We start from the raw sequence: 21,389 nt of genomic DNA, 5'->3' as shown, positions 1-21,389 counted from the left end.
GTTGTTTTCTGCAATGCATCATCAACACAATAATAGTGAATTAGTGATCTGCACATTGTTCTGCTTTATTAGTAGCTCTGCTCTGCTTCCTCAATGTTATCACACGACTGCTATCTGAAGGGTGCTCTTGCTCCATGGCCCAGCCAAAGCAGAACCAATAAGAAATTCCTGGAACATTTGTGGGAGGAAAAGCAGGAAGCTTATATGCGAGGATTGGAAATGGAACTGTATGTCTGCCTGGAAATTTCTGCAGTCACACTGAGAATGGGATCAGCTGAGGCACAGAAGAAGCAAAACCACTAACCCTTCCATTTAGCAACAGCTGTAAACCTGCATGAATTTAGGCGATCCCCTTTTAAAGCCTTAGCCAACTGCCACATGTTGTGCAGCAACGAATTCCATAAATTGCATTGGGTCAATAGATCTTTCCTTTTGTCTGTTTCAGCCTTCCCCCACCTGTACCCCCCCCAGATGTTTCTGGACTCCTGCTCTCATCAGCCCCACCTAAAATCAGGAATTGATGGGAGTTGTAGTCCAACAATATCTAGAAGGCTGGTCAGGATGGGAAAGGAGGCTGGTCAATGCTTGATTTGTAGTATGACCGGAGGCAGAAAATAAAACTCTGCTTTCTTTCTCTGCACCATGCATGAAGTTATTTCCCAGCATGAGTTCACTGAGGACCACCCCAAAAGCAGAGGCACAGGTTCTGCAGGCAATATCCTGACCCCCAGCAAGCCACCCCCACCCCAGGCATTCGGTGTATGAAAGGGTAGGGAGGAAAGTCTGAAAAGGGCTTTTATGTCCCCCAACTTACCTCCCTTTTCTCTCCCTCTAATCAAACCTCATTCATTCCTCTTCTCTCTTCCCCCAGTTGAGCGCAACAGATTTAACAGCCTAGAATGCTCCTGTGATTCTAAAGCAGCACATTCTAAAACAAGGATGGGCAAGTTGTGGCTCTCTCCCACCAGAAGTTCATAGCATCTTAGAGTTGGAAGGGACCCCGAGGGCCATCTAGTCCAACCCCCTGCAATGCAGGAATCTCAACTAGAACATGGCAGGTGGCTATCCAACCAGAAAGGGAAAAAGCACAATGCAACCTCCATTATCTAGGCCATCCAGTAGTTCACTAAATAGAAGTGACACTCATAGGTTATCATAGCAAGTCATATCGCAGGAGATTTACATGAAGTTGATATGGATCTCTCTACGTTTAGCTTGCTACAAGCAAACCAGGTGAGAAAAAGCTGAAGGGCACATAAAAGGCAGGCTGTGTACACCCTCTATCTCAGCAAAGAAATTAACTGTGGTGGAAAGAACTGCTCAAACAGCGCAGGAATTGTCCTGTGGCACCTCTGGATTCCATCACCGTATGATTCTTTCCAAACATTCAAAAGACACTACAGAAAACAAGTGAATTGCATCATGTCACAAACCGCTGGCATAAAAACAATTGCTCATTCTGAAAAGTGGTGTTTTTGGATATTAGTAAGAATCAACTGGCTGGAGAAAATAACTAGTTTTAGAGAGCATTGTTGTTGGACTTCCAGGTCCCATGTGTTCCAACCAGCATAGTCAATGGTCAGAAATTATTAGGGTTGTGGTTCAGCAACTTCTGGAGAGCCACAGATTCCCTTACAGATTGGGATATACACCTTATAGGAAGCGGAACTGGTCTTTTCAAACCTGGTGCCAGGAGCTGTAGGAGAAGAGACCGTGCGGAAGCCATCCAGACTCATGTTCTCAGTGGATTCTGTGTCACTCCTTGCATCTCGGAGCTCCAAGTGATCAGGGGTCAAGCTGGAAGAAACAGTCTAGACAGGTGAACGGCAATAAGGGGCTTGGTGGAAGGGCCCAAGTTCAATCCCTGGCATCTCTAGTTCAAAGGATCAGGCAGCAGAGAACACAAAGACATAGGAAGCTGTCTCACACAAAGTCAAATCATTGATCTACCCAGCTCATCACTGTCTACACCAGATGTGGAGAACATTGCGCAAGAAGAACTCTATTATCTCAGTAGAAAAGCTGTTGGGGGCCTCTGTTCCAGTAATAGGTGGGGGAGGAAGAGACATACAACACACTCATCATACACAAGACTATTTTCCATGAAATGTGCAGCATCAATGCACAGCTGAACGGCAGACCTTTCCTTCTTACAGCTATTCTAAACCTCCGTTCTTAAAATGCAATTGCATCCTGAAAACAACCTGCATGCAAATGCAAAATGCATAGGTAAAGGTAAAGGGACCCCTGACCATTAGGTCCAGTCGTGGCCGACTCTGGGGTTGCAGCACTCATCTCGCTTTGTTGGCTGAGGGAGCCAGCGTACAGCTTCCGGGTCATGTGGCCAGCATGACTAAGCCGCTTCTGGCGAACCAGAGCAGCGCACGGAAACACCGTTTACCTTCCCCCCGGAGCAGTACCTATTTATCTACTTGCACTTTGACATGCTTTCGAACTGCTAGGTTGGCAGGATCAGGGACCAAGCAATGGGAGCTCACCCCGTTGCGGGGATTCGAACCACCGACCTTCTAATCGGCAAGCCCTAGGGTCTGTGGTTTAACCCACAGTGCCACCCGTGTCCCAAAATGCATAGACCAGTGCTTTTCAACCAATGTGCTGTAGCAACACTGGCCTCTGTCCCTCTTTCCTTCCTTCCCTTCCTTTGATGCCCTCCCGCATCTCTGCCTCCCAAAGGCTTTGATTGGCTGTTTGTTGCAGCAGCCTTGGCTACAAACTCCCCAGGTGAACGGTGCCTCTGGGGCTGGCCAGGGGCTGCTTCCCAGGTCCCTGTGGGGCAGTGTGAGGAAGCACCTCTCTTTGGGGGCAGGCTGGGCAGCTGAGATACCATGGGTGGCAGCAGTGGCTGCTCGGAGGACTCCCAAGGAGAGGGGAGAAGAGAGGAGGCTGAGTGAACACTCAACAAGGGAGGGTGTTCGAAAAGTGGTGAGGGGCTGCTGGTTCTTTTGGCAAGGGGTAATATAACTGGGCTCCTGAGCCCCGCAGGGGTGCTGCAGAAAGAATGGGAGCTGTGAACCAAAAAGGTTGAAAACCTCTGGCATATACACTTCCTGCATACTTGAAGGAATGTAAGTATGCTGATATTTTCCCTTCATGTGCTTTGATATTCACTGCTGCTAGTGAGAGGAATGAAACAGACTCCCGTTGCTGCAACAGTCCCAGCATGGTGGAGCAAGAAGGGGTGGGTGGGAGAGAGAGAGAGTCACCTGGGATCCTTGCATTGCTGCTGGGGACTCCTTGGTGCTGCCTTGGAGGAACCTTTGGTATCGGTGAGCTGGGCCTTCTGCAGAAGAGCTTGCCCTGCTGTCTCCCTTTTGTTAGCTAAAAGAGAAGGGATACAAATAACAAACCTTTTAGGATCAATGCACACATACTGGGAGCAGTCCCCATTTATTCATGACATTTCCAGCTCACCTTTCCCCCACAAGGAACTCAAGGTTGTACACAGGATGCATCTTCCACCCAGCTAACAACCTTGAGAGGTAGGTTCATTCAATAGTTAACATTTATATAAGGTAACGGTAAAGGTAAAGGACCCCTGACAGTTAAGTCCAGTCGAGAACGACTCTGGGGTTGCAGCGCTCATCTCGCTTTACAGGCCAAGGGAGCTGGCGTTTTTCCGCAGACAGTTTTTCCGGGTCATGTGGCCAGCATGACTAAGCCGCTTCTGGCGAACCAGAGCAGCGCACAGAAACGCCGTTTACCTTCCCGACGGAGTAGTACCTATTTATCTACTTGCACTTTTTGGCATGCTTTCAAACTGCTAGGTTGGCAGGAGCTGGGACCAAGCAATGGGAGCTCACCCCGTCACGGGGATTCGAACTGCAGATCTTCCGATCGGCAAGCCCTAGGCTCAGTGGTTTAGACCACAGCGCCACCCGCGTCAAACCCAGTTCACTCAGTGGCTATATATAGTGCAGAGCTAGCCAATCTTTAGTCCTCCATATATTGTCAAAAACACCACTCCCATCATCCTAGGAACTTGGCAATTAGGAGCAAATGGAAACTTCTGAAAAGTTGGAATCTTTGAGTGGGGGAGTGATTTTTTCAATTTTTTTTAATTTATTTTTTGGCCTCATTAACTGTTAACACCAAAGCAAACCATGACTTAGGAGTGAATGAACAAGCAAACAAATTGATGCATGGGGGCGGGGGGGGGGGATTGCAGCTGCTTTGATCCTCCCTGTTCCTGCTGCTGCCACACTAGCAGGAATTAAGCCATGGTTTGGCTTAGCATTACATCTGTACTCAGGCTTATGGGTTGTCTCGTTCCATATAGACTACAAAATGTGCCCAGTATTTTTTATTATTATTATTATTATTTTGTGAGCTTGTGGTCACAATTTGTTTGGGGGAGACAAACCATAAGCACAGGTTCAGGTGTGCCAAACCATGGCTTAGCTTCCAGTGATGCAGCAGCAATCCAAACAAGGAAGGAGCAAAACTACCACAGATTTCTGACTGCTCAGCAGCACACTTGCTTGTTCAGGCTAAAGCATCATTTGCCATAGTTTTATGTGCAAATAAGGCTACTGTCTATAAGCTAGAAAACTGGTTAATGCAGTTATTGTGGAACCAGTGTTATAGAAAGTTGAATAGTGTTAAGAGACCATTAGAGCAGAAAGGAGCCAGAAGGAGGAAGGGGGAATTATGAGGGACCCAGAAGCTGGACTGAGCAATGTAAATGGATAAATACAGAATAAAACACAGTAGCTGAACAAAAGAATACAATACAGTAGCTGACAGAGTTTCTCTCTGCTTATTTGCTGGCTTTTCAAACTTTTCTTTTCTAAAATCATTTTCTCAAATGATATCCTCAAATGATGTTTAACTTGGTGTCTTCCTAAAACTGTAAGAATAATTTGTTTCAGAAAAACTTGGTCCAAGGCCTTGTCATTTACCCCACACCCAAGGGCTGTGCCACTTTACCCAGTACAGTGGTACCTCAGGTTACAAACGCTTCGGGTTACAAACTCTGCTAACCCGAAGTAGTACCTCGGGTTACAAACTTTGCCCCAGGATGAGAATGGAAATCACGCACCGGCGGCACAGCGGAAGTGGGAGGCCCCATTAGCGAAAGCGCGCCTCAGGTTAAGAATGGTTTCGGGTTAAGAACGGACCTCCAAAATGAATTAAGTTCGTAACCTGGGGTACCACTGTATCAGGAGTAGGTTGGGCCAATTCATGTCCAAAATATTCAATGGAGGAAGTCAGGAAAAAAATAGACATCCATTTGGTGGCAGCAAGGAGGAAGAAAGAGGGGTTGGTAAGGCTGCTTTGCTTGCTTGCTTGCCTCCCTTCCTTCTCAGCAGCCCATGCCATCACCATGGCTGAAGAATGAAAATACACAGGATATTGAGAAGATACAGATAGCTCAAGTAAGCAAGCCAAGCTAGATTTCTAAAAGGGTGGGGAGAGTGTGGAGAATGTAAAGAGTTTGCTGACCAGGACATGAATTGTCAGCTAATAAGTTATTTGGGGAAACTTTTGATTATGTTTAATTGGAAAATACAAACAAAAATCCTGCATAAGAACCAGCAGCTACAGACTCTTTGCTCCTCTTCAGACCAAGAACTGTCAAGAAATCTTACCCTGTGGTTTGCGCCGAAGAGACATTCGAATGATGTCGCTGCCCAGCCTGCTAGCAAATCGATTTACTCTTTGGTCATAGAACCAGTCACCAGTAGATTTCTTCAGCTCCCTGCACAGAGAGAGAAAGAGAGAGGGGGAGAGGGAGAAGAGTGCTGCAAAAGACCATTTGTAACAATTTAATCACTTATGTTCAGCTCAGTTATTACCATCACTTAGTTTTCCTGAAGCATGGATGATTACACAACTATGTATAATAGAATTTGGCTTCCTGAGTTGTTGTTTTATTAAAATAAACACCCCAAGTTTCTAGCCCTCATTAATGTATGGGGGGGACAATTTATGGAAACCTATAGATGTTTTGTTGCTGACTTTGGGATTTTGCAGACACAGCTTTGCAGCAAGAACAGCAAAGCTCCCCTGTAGGTAGTTATCAAGGGTGTGTTAGCATGGGGCCCTCCCACTGCCCAAACAATTCCACAGCAACATTCTTGGCTCAATAAATCTTGTTCCAGTCTCATGGCCTTGGCTGCAAGAACCCAGCCTTGCTAACTGTATTCACCATGCTTTTCTACAAAGGAAAATAAAAAGAATGCACAGAGGTTTAAATTACAGTGGTACCTCGCAAGACGAATGCCTCACAAGACAAAAAACTCGCAAGACAAAAGAGTTTTTTGTTTTTTGAGTTGCTTCGCAAGACGAATTTCCCTATGGGCTTGCTTTGCAAGACGAAAACGTCTTGCGCCTTTTTCTTAAAACCATCAATGCATTCCTATGGGAAACCGTCAATGCATTTCCTATGGGAAACCGTGCTTCGCAAGACGAAAAATTCACAAGACGAAAAAACTCGCAGAACGAATTAATTTTGTCTTGTGAGGCACCACTGTATTGAGCAGGACAGTTAAAACTCCTGAATCCTAAAGCCTTTACACAAAACAAGTTGTGTGTAAATATTGAGGCCTAGAATCTTGCAATAAACAGCCGCAGCTGGAAGAGACAAGGAACAGGAAGCACAAGGACAGGAAGCAGCACTGGCAAACTCAAGCTGCCGAACTTACGCCTCCTTGGTGCAGACTTTGCAGCGCCAGGAACTGTTGGCGCTATAGGAGCGGCAGTCCCTGCACACCAGGTGGTTGCAGCCACGGCAAGTATTGGCTTTGGGGCTGATCCGCCCCAGGCTCTGCTGACAGCGGGCGCACGTCCTCTCGCTGTAGCGCTGGCTTCCCCTCTTGGCTCCCTTTCTGCGGATCTCCAGCAGCTCATTCTTCAGGCGCCTGTGGCAAGGAGCACAAAGCGGGAATGACTAAAGACTACCACATACGAAGGAAGGGAGCCTAAGTTCCCATACATCTCACAGCATCCGCTCCAGAAATCCAGGTGCTGGTTGGTCCAGCTAAAGCTTCCATCCGTGAAGATGGTACTCTTAGGTCTAAGCTATCTGAAAGAGAGTATGCCCTCAGTTGAACCTGATCAGGTTCCGAGAGGCCCTTCTCTCAGTCCCGCCACCCTCACTTGGCATGGACACGGCAGAGGGCCTTCTCAGTGGCTGCTCCCAGACTGTGCAACTCCCTCCCTGGAGAAACCGGACTGGCTCCCTCCTTGCTGTCCTTCTGCCAGGAGGTGAAGACCTCCTTATCCCAACAGGCTTTGATGAATTGGTTGCTTCTAATGATGCCCTGCTGTTTTTATTGTATAGGCATCATCCCATATACACATGATTGACTTGTGCACAACCGCACACATGCGCAGTGCTGGGAGGTAAATAGAATCATACCAGGCAATGGCAGGAGAGAGCTGGAGAGTCCTCGTGGCTCGCGAGGAGACTCTCCCCAAAGAGGACGTCAGTGAGGGCGGAGGAAGCCCCAAAGAGACTGGAGGCGCGGTAGGGCTTTGTTTACTCTGCTCAGCCTCCCTGCCTAACAGCTGATGTGTGCATTGGTTCAGGAGGAGGAGCTGCTTTTCTGCACAGCCTCCAACCGGTCCGAGAGCTTCAACTCTAGTTGAAGGGAGAGTTGTGTGGGGAGAGAGATCTGGAGAGCAGGAAAACCTGGGCGTTTAGAGGTTTTTTAGAGGTTGCGCCCCACCTGCACAATTTTCCCTTATGCGCATGGGGGCCTGGAGCGTAACCCCCATGTAAGGAGGTGCATCTGTAATTATTTGCGGAGTTTTAATTCTATTAATGTTTCATTATTTTTTAATTACTGTCCCCCCCCCCCCCAAGTGCTTTAAGCTGTTCTTATTTTTATCTGTAAACCACCTTGAATGCCTCTTAGGGGAAAAGGCTAGGTATATATATCAGGAGTACTACATGGAGATGAGAGTGAGAAGCTAAGGAACATGGCCTGTACCTCTGCAGACTGGAAAGGGCCACGGCTCAACAGCACAGAAGCTGACCTGCATGCAGAAGGACTTAGCCTGGCCCTTTCAGTTAAGTAGCAGGAGGCCTGGGAAAACCTCTGCTCAAACCCAGATCTACCAACCTCACAGGCTGCTGTGATAATATAATGAGGTAGGGGAGAAGCACTGTGCTCCTTAGAGAAAAATATATAAATGCAGTAATAAATAATTTAGTTATTTTGCTTAGGTTACTTGCTTCATTTTTAATTTGTTTTAAGCTGCTTTGAGACTCTTGTAATAAGCAATGAATAAAAGACATAAAGTAAGGGATAACGTCCCTTGTGTAATAAACACCACGAGCTCCAAGTCTAATGTAATTAACTGGTATATCAGAGAGAGAAAGAGTTATGCTAATAAACTGTTCCGTTCCATTTGGAACTGTTTTATATCTTTCATAATTGCAATTTGTTTTTTATAATCATACTTTTCATTGTAGGCCCTTCCCGTGAAGGGCAGGTAACAAATCTTACACAGAGATGAATAAAGCAAAATATTTCTCACTGGTGCTCTAGCTTAGCCCATGTAAGTGCAGAGACAGAGGCGGCAGAGCCTCAGAACAGAATATAAGAGCAACCACTGAGGAAGAAAAGATAAAAACTGGGCAATTTTACAGAGTTTAGCAATGAGCAGGGAGATGATGAGATGGGCAATCTCAGGCACATGGACAGTACCTCACTGTCTTCCTGACAAAAACCCCAAACAGTGCTTTGGATCCCAAAGGTTGCAAACAGAAGAAAGCTTCCAAGACAACAAATCGTCTAGACAGACAAATGGTCTGACGCAGTATGAGGCAGATCCCTATGATGGGAAAACTACTCTGAATCACCCAGACTTCTTCAGGGCAGGCCTGTACAATGCACAACCCATGAAGCTGAAGCAGACCAATAGGAACCTGTAAACACCCTTGTTTTTGTCATCTTAAGCAAGCAGCAAAGGTTTCAGCTGTATTCATACACCAGCTCAGTTCTCCAAAGCAAGGGCAGCGGTGTTCTTGCCTCCCTCTTGACCCCTGAGCCATTTGGGTTCTCACCTGATTCTCCTCTCTTCTGCTTTCCGCAGTGCTTCATCTCGTTGCAGGACCTGGAGGATCAGGTCCCTCTCAGCCTCCGAAAGGAAGGACAAGTCAACAGCCTCCATCGTTATCCCCAGGTTGGAAGGCAGCTCCCGGTCCCTGGCTGCAGAGTTCTCAGAGCTAGAAGGAAGATTAAGAGTTTAGCATAGCTGAGCAAGAATACTACACGTTCATTTAACTCAGGGATAAGGAAGCTGTGGTCCTCCAGAAAATGTTGCGGGACTCCAACTACCGTCAGCCCCAGCCAGCACAGCCAAAGTTAATGGATGATGGGATTCAGAGTCCCAACATTTGGAGAGCCACAGGCTCTGAATTTCTGATGTAACCTGTTGACACGAGCGAATGCAAACCAAAAACTCTGAAGGCAACTGACCTACTATATTAGCTAAAGTAAGCCTGGTTTCAAAAGATGCTTTTTTGCATTGTTTTGCTGCAAATTTAGTTGCCTACAAAAGGTCCAAGCATTCTACTGCAGGTTGGGGCAGTGAGGAAACCAGGGTCAAGAGATACTGAGGCTTGCCTAAGTCTTCCTGAGAGATGAGATTTAAAATTGGGAAGTCCCCGACTTACAGCTCTGACTTGTATCCGCTATACTGCAGAGGCTCTGTAAATAACAATTGTGAACTACATCATATGGGGTAGAGGTTGTAGGACTACAACTCCCATTGTTCTTGATCATTGGCCATGTTGGCTGGAGCTGATGGAAGTGCATAAGCATATGCATGTATACTTCATCAATGGAACTACTGAAAAAGCTGAAAACTGGCAGAAACAAGTGGAACATGCATCTAGATCAAGGGAAGTAATAGTGCCACTGTATTCTGCTCTGGTCAGACCTCACCTGGAGTACTGTGTCCAGTTCTGGGCACCACAGTTCAAGAAGGACACTGACAAACTGGAACGTGTCCAGAGGAGGGCAACCAAAATGGTCAAAGGCCTGGAAATGATGCCTTATGAGGAACGGCTAAGGGAGCTGGGCATGTTTAGCCTGGAGAAGAGGAGGTTAAGGGGTGATATGCTAGCCATGTTCAAATATATAAAAGGATGTCACATAGAGGAGGGAGAAAGGTTGTTTTCTGCTGCTCCAGAGAAGTGGACACGGAGCAATGGATCCAAACTACAAGAAAGAAGATTCCACCTAAACATTAGGAAGAACTTCCTGACAGTAAGAGCTGTTTGACAGTGGAATTTGCTGCCAAGGAGTGTGGTGGAGTCTCCTTCTTTGGAGGTCTTTAAGCAGACGCTTGACAACCATATGTCAGGAGTGCTCTGATGGTGTTTCCTGCTTGGCAGGGGGTTGGACTCGATGGCCCTTGTGGTCTCTTCCAACTCTATGATTCTATGCACCCAAAGTCTGCAGCACTGGTGTTCTAGCCAATTGTGCCTTTTCCTAGGGTACTCCATCCTATCCCCAGCGAATAGACATTCCATATTATGAGCATGCTCAGTCTTCATTTGGCTGTTTCTAGAGAAGCTGCTCCCTTAAGTTCCCTCCAATACACTTTTTTCTATTTCTGCAGATGTTTGACTTTCTTCTCTGTCTCTCAGTAGCTCTGCTTTAGCTATATATCTGCCATAACTCAGTTCTTTATTAGTAGTACTTATAATGAAAGACTGACAGAAAGAGACAGGACAGAACAATGCTTCTCAAAGACGATTCAAGTATAGTGGGTCCAGCTGCAATATTTGCTAAAAAGATTAGAGTGGGGATCCAATTGGCATAAAGGTTACGGCAAAACACATAGGAACTTATTCCAGGCAGACAATATCTGAATGTTGGCACAGCGGAGGGAGGAGGAGAAAGAGAGAAGAGAAGAGCCTAAGATCTCTACCATTTTGATACCAGGGCTTTGAATGAAAAGTCAAGATAGGGGCCAGGGGGAATCACTCTGAAAAAAGACAGTGAAATCAATAGATGCCACAAAAATATCTGGGCTTCAAAGGGATGGGGATTCCGTTATGATTTTGATTATTTTTGCCCTCCAAAACAAAGAAATCCTCACAAAAGTCTCAAAAACATGCTACTTTTTATTTTTAAAAAATTATCCTGGAGTTAATGCACAAACATTCATGCAAAAACAAAAACCCATCTACAGTACTGAGTTTTAAGGTATCCTGGTGCCAACTTGATCAACGCCAAGTCACCATGGGTTTAGCGGGGGGGGGGGGTAGGGAGGGGCAGCTGCCGCCGCCCCAAATCAATAAAAAGACTAAGCTAGCAGGCTCTGACCCTGCCCTCCCAACAAAAGGCCTGCCCAGACCCAACAAAAATCCTGGCTACGCCCATGCAAGTCATCCATCATTAACAGAGAGGGCCTCAGAAGAGAGACCCCAAAGTTCTGAGGAGAGGATTGTGGCCACGGAACTACACTGTTGTGAGAGAGTGAAAAGAGACAAGGCAGCTGAGCAGTCTGGGAGAGATATGAAAAGAATGGATCAGGGCCCCATCCTCCACAGTCCTATGTCACCAAGAAGCTGAAGAATGAGGCTGAACCAGCTGAGGGGGCTGGCAGGGCCAGTTACCTTCCCTACAGTTTTTAAGCCTCCACCATGAATTCGGCCTTTGGTGAAGGGGAAGTTGGTGAAGCGCTGTAGGAACACAAGAAACTGTCCTATACCAAAGTCAGACAGTTGGCCCACCTGACTCAGAGAAGCCTACCCGGACAGAATAAAGCACTGGAATGCTGGAGTAAAATTTCCTGTTCAAAATGCAGACTTTGACACTGAGAGTTCAGGGTTTAAAATTCAAAACCGGAACAGCAAAACTGGACAATTCTGGCCAATCTCAAACTTTCATTTATAGCTCTGTTTTGATAGTAGTACTCTGAGGTGATGTGGTGTGGAAAATGGGACACCATCAAAAACCAAAAGCAGTGAAGGAAGGGTTGAGGTAGTAAAAACAAGGCTACAAAAAAATAAAAATCAAATAACAAAATTAACAGTGAAATATTAATGGTGGAAAACAGTGAAAATGGTGAAAAGCCATGTGATAATGGTGAATGTGAAAATGGTGAAAAACCATGTGATAACAAAACATAGCAAGCTGCCTTACACTGAGTCAGAGCATTGATCCCCCTAGCTCAGTATTGTCTACACTGACTGGCAGACGCTCTTCAGGGTTTCAGGCAGGAGATGTTCTCAACCCTACTCTGATACACTGGGGATTAACCCTGGGACCTTCTGCATGCAAGACAGATGCTTTGCCACTGAGCCCTTTCATATTGGAGACATGGCATGGGGTGGGGGCAGAGACTTCAGGCTTGTGGATCTATTGGGTTTTCCCCCCATGATGGCTGCATACACACCATACATTTGAAGCACATTATCTTCCACATGGTGTCTTAGGGGAGGGGTAGTACCTCTGGTGGGGGACACGTTGTGTTCCTTCTGGAGTGATTTGTCCGCCTTTGGTCCCCACCGTGCACTAGCTCTCACCTGTGGCTCCTATAAGGTGCCAGCCTGCAACAGTGGCCACACTCCCAGAAAATGGCTTCGACTGGCTAAACCAGGTGAGGGTAGCCATTGGGTCTCAAACCCTCAGCGAGTTAGGAGCTTCCTCTGCATGTGAAGACAGGCTCTAGTGGAGTGGGCAGACGAGGCCAATAGTGGGTCCAATTCTCAAGAAGGCAGTTTTTGCACATGCTGTAGACGGAAGTGAGGGGCAGGTAGAGCTTGTCAACCTGGGAAGGGAGCCCATCTAGGAGAAGTAAAACTCTGGTCCTAAACCTCTGCTGCCTTGAAGGATATCTTCAGGAGAAGAAAAAGCTAAGGAGCAAACCCTACTCAGGTTCCCAAGACGGTTGGATGGTGCCTTGTATGCCTCCTTCTGTCACATCCTGCAGCCAGGCTTATGCCAAACATATTGCTCTGCTTTCCTTTGGATCACATCAGCGAGACAGCCCAGGATCTCCATACACACTGCCCAGGCTCACGCCCTGAGAGACCAATTCAGTGCTGCTAATGCAGCAGATTGACTCCGCCCCCGGAAGCACACTCCATTGTCTCTTGAGGCAGAAGGACGCCAACAACAGTATCTCCCGCAAATAATCTTGGGAACTTAAGGCCTTTACAGAGCTACAGTTCCCAGCACCCATACCTGAGTACAGTTCCCAGCATTCTTTGGGGAAAACAAGAAGCTTTTAAATACATGGTGTGTACATGGCCTAAAAGGGACACGGGTGGCGCTGTTGGTTAAACCACAGAGCCTAGAACTTGCCGATCAGAAGGTCAGCGGTTCGAATCCCCGCGACGGGGTGAGCTCCCATTGCTCAGACCCTGCTCCTGCCAACCTAGCAGTTCAAAAGCATGTCATAGTACAAGTAGATAAATAGGTACCACCCCAGCGGGAAGGTAAAAGGCATTTCCGGGTGCTGCTCTGGTTCACCATGCTGCTCTGGCTTAGTCATGCTGGCCACATGACCCGGAAGCTGTATGCTAGCTCCCTCGGCCAATAAAGCGAGATGAGCACCGCAACCTCAGAGTTGGTCACGACTGGACCTAATGGTCAGGGGTCCCTTTACCTTTACCTTTACATGGCCTAAAAGACTCTTTAAGATCCACAAACTTGAAGAAGGTACACAATGATGGTTTGGGCAGGCAGTGAGTAGTATGGATTACCTAGCGCACCCCATAATAAGCCATGTCAAGAGAAATAAATTCACACCTACAAGCAGAAACAGGCTTGTTTCTAAACTTATTCATTTATTACATTTATATCCCATCTTTCATGCAAAGGTTTCAGGGTGGTGTACATAAGTTTTCCCACTCCCTATCATATCCTCACAACAAACCTGTGAGACAGGATAGGCTGAGACAAAGGACTTCCACACTTCTTCTTGTCCAGCCGCTTCCCTACAGGCAAACCCACTCTTTACCATTGAACTGCAGTAAATCAGGGTTTCCGCAAATTGATGCTTGCTCCGATTCGGTGATAAAGAGCAGGTTTTCCCAGGAAAAGGCAAACAGAAAACTGCTCAAAGCCTGGGACAAGCAAAGTGTGGATGACCCTTAAAAGAGTTGATGAAGCAAAGCCTTTTCGTTGTTGTTGTTTGAGTAGGAGCCAGAAAACGTTGCTGACGCAACTGCACCGTCACCCAGAAATTTGCCACTTTTCTGCAATAAAAACATCTGTCGTGCATGCAGAATGCCCCGGGTTCAATCCCTTGCATCTCCAGTTAGGGCTTTCCCTGCATATTCCGGGCTGTTAAAATGAAGGAAGCATGGGTGGAAACAGCATTGTGTTTCTGTGTGAAAGAGGTGGAATCGCATTTCTGCTACTGAAAACAAATCCCTTGGCCAAGATACATGTAGAATTAAGGAAATTGAATTAACTACTATTATACACTTGGCTCCTGCTGGAAGACCTCAAAGCTTGAAGTCTTCCCTCCCCTGCATTTAAACACAAACACACTTAATTTCCTGCTCGGCTGCCCCACATTTTCCCACAGCAAAGAGGAAGCATGTTTGATAAAAACACTCAGCTCTGGTATTTGAAAAACAAATACCTCTTGGGACGCCAGGATGGGAGACTCAATAGCCTATTTTCCACTCCACCTGGTGTCCCCCGTCCTGTGTACAAGTGCACCCACACCAAAGATATTGCTTCATGTTTCAAGATCAGGAGTGTGCCTTAGCCGAAGGCAGGAGCGTGCCCGGAGCAGCGCGTGCCGCGTGGAGCCTCTCTGCAACCTTCCCCTCAGCTGTAGGGCAGCTGAGGCGGCGGGCAGACGCAAGCCCCGCGCTCCTCGAAAATGCAGCGCAGAGCTTGCAGGCAGTCCGCCCGCCACCTCCGCCTCAGGAGAGATGCGTTGCTCAGGCACACTGCAGGTCCCACAGTGTGACGCCCAGTGCCCCCCGCCTCACCTAGCTACCAGTGGCATAGGAGGGGGGTGCAGTGTGTGAGGAAGTTGTTGTTGTTTCTTAAATTAAAAAAAGTGTCATGAGCCCAATTTTTTAAAAAAATCACATATTTTTGCCATTTTGTCACCCCCCTCAGTGATGACACCCAGGGTGACCGGCACCCACCGCACCCCCCTTCCTACGCCATGGGACCCCTAGCTGGCCTCCAAAGCTGTTTGGGATATTTGAATTGGCACAGAATCATTAAAATATTGGCGGGCCCAGGTAAGTCCCACACCACATAGTCAATCTCATGATATGGCACATTCACACTATTTGAATGGCAATGCTCATCAACTTTGGGGGCGCCAGGACCCCTCAAATATTTTAGGGGGTGGGGTCGAAGGGACCTTGGCTCCTAGGATTTGGTTCCTATGAAACAGCAGCAACACACCATTCCACAGAATCCTGTGGAAGAACACATGGCATTTTCGAAAACTTTTATCAACACATGGTCATGGACTCTTTAGCACTAACCATAGAAAAACAGGACACAATGCGAAGTGCTCCACTTAGCTGATATGCCTGGTTAGGTCTCACACACGCACACCCTTCCACTTCTGAAGGAGGGAGCCATTCCTCAAACAACTACCTGTAATGTTTCCCTTGAGAGAAATGAGACAGTTCTTGCCCTACATAGCTGACAAAAACATACTCATCTTAACCAGCCTATGAGTGAGCCACCGTTTTGCTGTGCATTCATAATGATTTATGCTCACGATGGTATCAGGGCTGTCATATGCGGTTCTGTTTTCAGAGATGGCACACTGCTTCATTTCCACTCGGTGCAACTTCCTGCGGAGAGCCTGTAAGGTTTTTTTTTTTTGGGGGGGGGGAGTGCTTGCTTTTCTTGCACAGTAGCTCAAGAGAGCCCTTCCGGATGTCAATAATCATGTAACAACCTTGGGGAAGTACTGTGGGAAAACTAATAAAGCAGAATGGTGTATAGACAGTCCAGTATGCCATAATTCTAAAAAGAAAGAAAACTATTTTTTAGGGTGGCAGCCCTACACTTTGTAACTCCCTGCCCACTGACATCAGGCACGCACCTTTTGTTGTTGTTTTTTCGGCACCTGCTTAGAGCACACATCTAGATGTGTGTAGGTGTTCACATTTCAAAATCTCATTTTGCTTACAGCTAATTTTAATTCTCTTTTAAATATTTAAATTGCATGCTTTAACTTATTGTTTTTTTAAAAAAAAAAGAAAGAAAGGAAAAAAGAAAACCACTTAGAGGTTTTCTTACAGCCAAGTGCTATACAAATCTTGTTAAGTAAATAAAAATGAATAAATACGATTGCCTTGTTGCTATGCTACGGAATGTACCTGTCAAAAAAGCAAAATGAAACCCAGACTGGAGAGGCCCTTCACTTGTAATGTCAGCTGATCAGCTCTGGATCCTGCAATGTAAGAGGCAACACCTTTGAATGTGCCTAAAATTCTCTCCCTTACGCCCAAGAACATGAGTCTGCCTTGAGGCTATGTCATCTGACTTAAGGTTTCCTCCTGCAAGCTGCAACTACTCTGCTATGCCAAGACCAGGGTTCAAATCCAAGCTCGCTGGGTCAACAATCCTCAGTTTAATCTACCCCACAAGGTTGTTGTGATGTTAATATTGAGAGGGGGAGAGCCATGTGCGCCACCTTAAGCTCCGTGGAGGAAAAGGAGGATATAAATGCAACTAACAACTAAATGAATTGATAAAGGGGGAAAACACTTTGCACATGCTCAAGAAGACTCTCCATATGAACACCTTCACATATACAATTCCAACAGGTTTGAGGGGAAGTTAAATCCCTGAAGCCAACATAAAAGCACACCGGGATTTAACAGCAAAGACTGCTGTTTCTAAACAATGCACCTGATAAAGGAAACACACAGTTCATAAACCAGAGCGAGCCCAGGAAAACATTAGGGCGAAAGAACAATGGATACACACCTCACGAGAGAACTTTGGGCAGACCCCTCGCCGAGGACTCCCGTGCCTTACTTCCAGGTAAGTCCAAGCAGTATTGACTTGGAACCCTTGCCCCAAAGCATATGCAGAGTGCTTTTCTAAACCCAGCCAGCCTTTGCACACCAAGGGAGGACCTGCAGGCCAGACCATCCAAGCAGGACTTTGGGATGGGGACGGGCACCTGTCCCCTAGGTGGTTAACTAATGCCACGCTAGCCTTTTAAAAGCAGGCAAAACAGGCTTGCGAACTAGGGCGGGGATGAAATCGAGGACAGAAAGGGGCCCAGGGCAGGAAGGTGGAATGCTGAGTCCTCTCACAATGGCGGGGCGAGGGGGGGGTGAAGAGGAATTGGCATGGAAAAAGAGGGGTACCTGTAAGCAGCGCGCCCCGCAGATTCCCCGGCTCTCGTCGCGGTTAACCACCAACCACAGCTGCTTCAGGAACAGCTTGAATTTTTCCCTGACCTGGGTGGAGCCGTTTCCTTAAAGGCACCACGCCCTTTTGCCAACCTTTTAAAGCCGAGATCAGGATTTATTCCCAACACAGTATGGCTTAATCGGTTGCTATTTATCTACTGCAAACTTTCGAATGGACTAAAAGGGGTGTTTGCGGTGTGCGTGCGTGCGCGGGGGCGTGTTTAAATAAGTCAGCAATACTGTACTAAAAACATTTTCAAGTGCATCCTAAAAACAGCAAGTTCTGCAGCTCATCGAAATAAAGCTGGGCATTATGTGTCATCTGCGCTATGCATACATAGCTGTCAACTTTTCCCTTTTTAAAAAAGGAAAATTCCCTTATACCGAATAGGATTCCTCGCAAGAAAAGGGAAAAGTTGACAGCTATGTATGCATACAAAGCATGCCACATTAAACGGCCATAGCTTCTCCTATAGAATCCTGGGAACTGCAGTTTGTTATGGGTGCTGAGAGCTGTTTGGAGGCTAATAGTTCCCTCCCAGATCTAGCATTCTCAAGAGTTCGTCGTTAAACCACTTTGGGAACCGCAACCCTACGAGGGGAACAAGGCTTCCTAATCACTCTCAGCATCCTTAACAAATGGAAATTAGAAGTCCGCCCCCCCCCCCCCAAGAGGCAGGAAGTGCGGAAGCCTGGCAATTCTCCCACAGAAGGGCGATTGTCCTTACGTCGTTCTTGCAGGCTTCCCATAGGCATCTGGTTGGCTACTTTGAGAAACAGGATGCTGGACTTTAGGCTCCTCCAGACGACCTGTTTATTGAGCACTCGTCTTGATTCGCTTGCACAAAGGTGACACAGAGATTAGACTATGTCCGGCTTTTGTTTAAGTATTCATTCCAGTTTTGTCTGCAGGACAGTTGCAGAACAATGAGCATTTGTTCTGATTTGCAGGGTGCCTTGCACATCGTGCTGTTAATCATTCATTTATACCACACTTTTCAGAGCATTTCCATCACTTTACTAACAGCAAAAAAAGGCAATAGACCACTTCAATCCACTTTAAGCGCTAAAACGTAAATCCCATCTGCACTATATAAAGCTGCCCTATCCCTGCGACGGGGTGAGCTCCCGTTGCTCGGTCCCTGCTCCTGCTGACCTAGCAGTTCAAAAGCACGTCAAAGGATCTAGGAGTCTTGGTTGACCACAAACTTGACATGAGCCAACAGTGTGACGCGGCAGCTAAAAAAGCCAATGCAATTCTGGGCTGCATCAATAGGAGTATAGCATCTAGATCAAGGGAAGTAATAGTGCCACTGTATTCTGCTCTGGTCAGACCTCACCTGGAGTACTGTGTCCAGTTCTGGGCACCACAGTTCAAGAAGGACACTGACAAACTGGAACGTGTCCAGAGGAGGGCAACCAAAATGGTCAAAGGCCAGGAAACGATGCCTTATGAGGAACGGCTAAGGGAGCTGGGCATGTTTAGCCTGGAGAAGAGGAGGTTAAGGGGGGATATGATAGCCATGTTCAAATATATAAAAGGATGTCACATAGAGGAGGGAGAAAGGTTGTTTTCTGCTGCTCCAGAGAAGCGGACACGGAGCACTGGATCCAAACTACAAGAAAGAAGATTCCACCTAAACATCAGGAAGAACTTCCTGACAGTAAGAGCTGTTCGACAGTGGAATTTGCTGCCAAGGAGTGTGGTGGAGTCTCCTTCTTTGGAGGTCTTTAAGCAGAGGCTTGACAACCATATGTCAGGAGTGCTCTGATGGTGTTTCCTGCTTAGCAGGGGGTTGGACTCGATGGCCCTTGTGGTCTATTCCAACTCTATGATTCTATGAAAGTGCAAGTAGATAAATAGGTACCACTCTGGCAGGAAGGTAAACGGCATTTCCATGTACTGCTCTGATTCGCCAGAAGCGGCTTAGTCATGCTGGCCACATGACCCGGAAGCTGTATGCCGGCTCCCTCGGCCAATAAAGCGAGATGAGCGCCGCAACCCCAAAGTCGGCCATGACTGGACCTAATGGTCAGGGGTCTCTTTACCTTTACTTATGCCACTTTTAACAGTCATGGCCAAAGAATCATGGGGACTGAGAATTCCTAGTACTGCACCTATTCTCCACACAGAGCTACATTTCCCTAAGAAGAAGGGTTGGTGGTTAAACCACTATGAAAAGGATAGCTATTTGAGTGGGGATAAGGGTCTCCTAAAACAGGGCATAAATTTTGGGTATGTGCTTGAATTCTTCTCACAAAATAATGAGTCCAAGAGGACTTTGGTCTGATCTAGCAGGGCTTTTCTTTAGGTTCCTTTCAGCAATTTTTACAGTTGTAGTGCCACTATTGAGATGGCATTTGCCCCTGATTAATTGTGCAGCTTTGTTTTAACATTGTCAAACATTACTTATATATGCAAGTACTTAATAAGGCAGAGATGGCAAGCCTGCAACCTACATAAAACGAATACAGAATACATCACAAATCACAAGAACAGGTTGGTAAATCAGCATAGCAGGATCACCCCTCAGGCAAAGCCTGGATGAACAGATCAGCTGTAAGCAGGTCTCAGCTTTCAGCATCCTACCTAGCATCCTAAATTTGGCTTCCAGGACCTCGAGACTAATTTCCTTGTCATTGGTGCTTACATGCACGACCACTGATACATCTCCAGCACTACCTATCAGGCTATCTAGATGAGTAACGTCCGCAACCTTTCCGTTTACTGCTGTTCATTGAAAGTGCATTCCAAATGACCGGTGCCACCACAATAAAGGCCCTGCTTTTACTGGATGTAAGAACTGCTTTGAAAGCATGCTGTGCTACTAAGAGTTCCTTGAGCCTATTATAAAAACTGATGGCAACAATTGCGTTATTAGAAAAAGGGGCATTTCCTGGCTTCTCAGGAAAAGGAATATCTGTATCATATATAAATATCACTAAAATAATATATATGTTACTTTGAGTAACAAAACAGCAGCTGACAAAGTGAGAAACTAAAATGTTCTAGCACATAAATAGGGTTGTAGTTCAGTGGTACAGTATCTGCTGTGCCTGCAGAAGGGCCCGGGTTCAATCCCTGGAAACTCTGGACCAGGAATGTCCCCTGCCTGAAACCCTGGACAGCTGCTGCCAGACACTGCCCTTCACAATCAGAGCAGGTTACAATAATTTAAAATGCAATACAGTGGTGCCCCGCAAGATGAATGCCTCGCAAGACGGAAAACCCGCTAGACAAAAGGGTTTTCCGTTTTGGAGGTGCTTCACAGGACGAATTTCCTATGGGCTTGCTTAGCAAGACGAAAATGTCTTGCGATTCCTGGGGTGTGTTTTTTCGCTCCCCACCCCCTTTTTCTAAGGCACTAAGCTGCTAATCCGCTAACCCCTTAAGCCTTTAATAGCCGCTAAACCGCTAATAGCGCTAATCCGCTAATGGGCTTGCTTCGCAAGATGAAAAAACCGCTAGACGAAGAGACTCACGGAACGGATTCTTTTCGTCTTGCGAGGCACCACTGTATTTAAAACAGCTAAGAGAAATGAGAGTTACCTGAGTAGGGCAGGTCCTGAAAACACGTATCAAGTGTCAAAGCCAGGGTAAAAAGGTGACTCTCCAGCATATGGCATAAACTATTACTATAAAGGTACCAGATGCATCTCTGTGGAGAGGGAATGGCACAGAAGAAAGCAATCCACAGGCTGCCGCAGATAATGCCCTCTCCTGGGCCACCGGCCACAAACACACCTGAACTTCTGATGGAGTTACTAAGAGAGCCCCCTCTACTGATCTTAACACCAGGGTGTGGAGGTAGGAGGTGGTCTTTCATTAGTCAGCACTGAGCTAGATGGACCTATGGGTCTGACTGCACAGTAGGAGGCAGCTAGCTTCCTAGGCTCTTATCTGCACCTTACTGAAGACAGGAGGAGACCTGCTGAATCAGACCAAACTCCTATCTCTCCCAGCTTGCTGCTTGGCACAAAGAGTGACACAGGTGCTATTGTCAAATTTAGCACTGCTGCAGAAAGCTAGTGCAGAGGAGAG

At 46.7% G+C, this 21,389-nt stretch overlaps 2 protein-coding genes across 3 annotated transcripts in view; one reads left to right on the top strand and one right to left on the bottom strand.

Moving 5' to 3' along the window:
- Positions 1 to 17,502, bottom strand: part of SYTL4 (synaptotagmin like 4) — a 29,231-nt gene extending 11,729 nt beyond the window's left edge. The window contains exons 1-6 of one of the 2 annotated variants that reach the window (XM_083424319.1): positions 17,303 to 17,502; positions 9,035 to 9,196; positions 6,666 to 6,881; positions 5,610 to 5,719; positions 3,225 to 3,339; positions 1,684 to 1,797 (exon numbers count right to left, since the gene is read on the bottom strand). In XM_083424319.1, the coding sequence (XP_083280445.1) occupies positions 1,684 to 1,797; positions 3,225 to 3,339; positions 5,610 to 5,719; positions 6,666 to 6,881; positions 9,035 to 9,141 (662 nt within the window). In that variant the 5' untranslated portion in view covers positions 9,142 to 9,196; positions 17,303 to 17,502. Of the gene's footprint in view, positions 1 to 1,683; positions 1,798 to 3,224; positions 3,340 to 5,609; positions 5,720 to 6,665; positions 6,882 to 9,034; positions 9,197 to 11,599; positions 11,615 to 17,302 lie in introns of those variants that run through there. The other variant, XM_083424320.1, reaches the window with a different exon arrangement.
- LOC310669890 (tigger transposable element-derived protein 1-like) overlaps positions 1 to 21,389 on the top strand; it is a 406,885-nt gene that overhangs the window by 348,599 nt on the left and 36,897 nt on the right. The window lies entirely within an intron of this gene.

The sequence above is a fragment of the Podarcis tiliguerta genome, assembly GCF_965153285.1.
Source record: "Podarcis tiliguerta genome assembly, chromosome: Z".
In the NCBI taxonomy this organism is placed as follows: Eukaryota; Metazoa; Chordata; class Lepidosauria; order Squamata; family Lacertidae; genus Podarcis; species Podarcis tiliguerta.
This window is presented reverse-complemented; position numbering and strand designations above follow the sequence as displayed.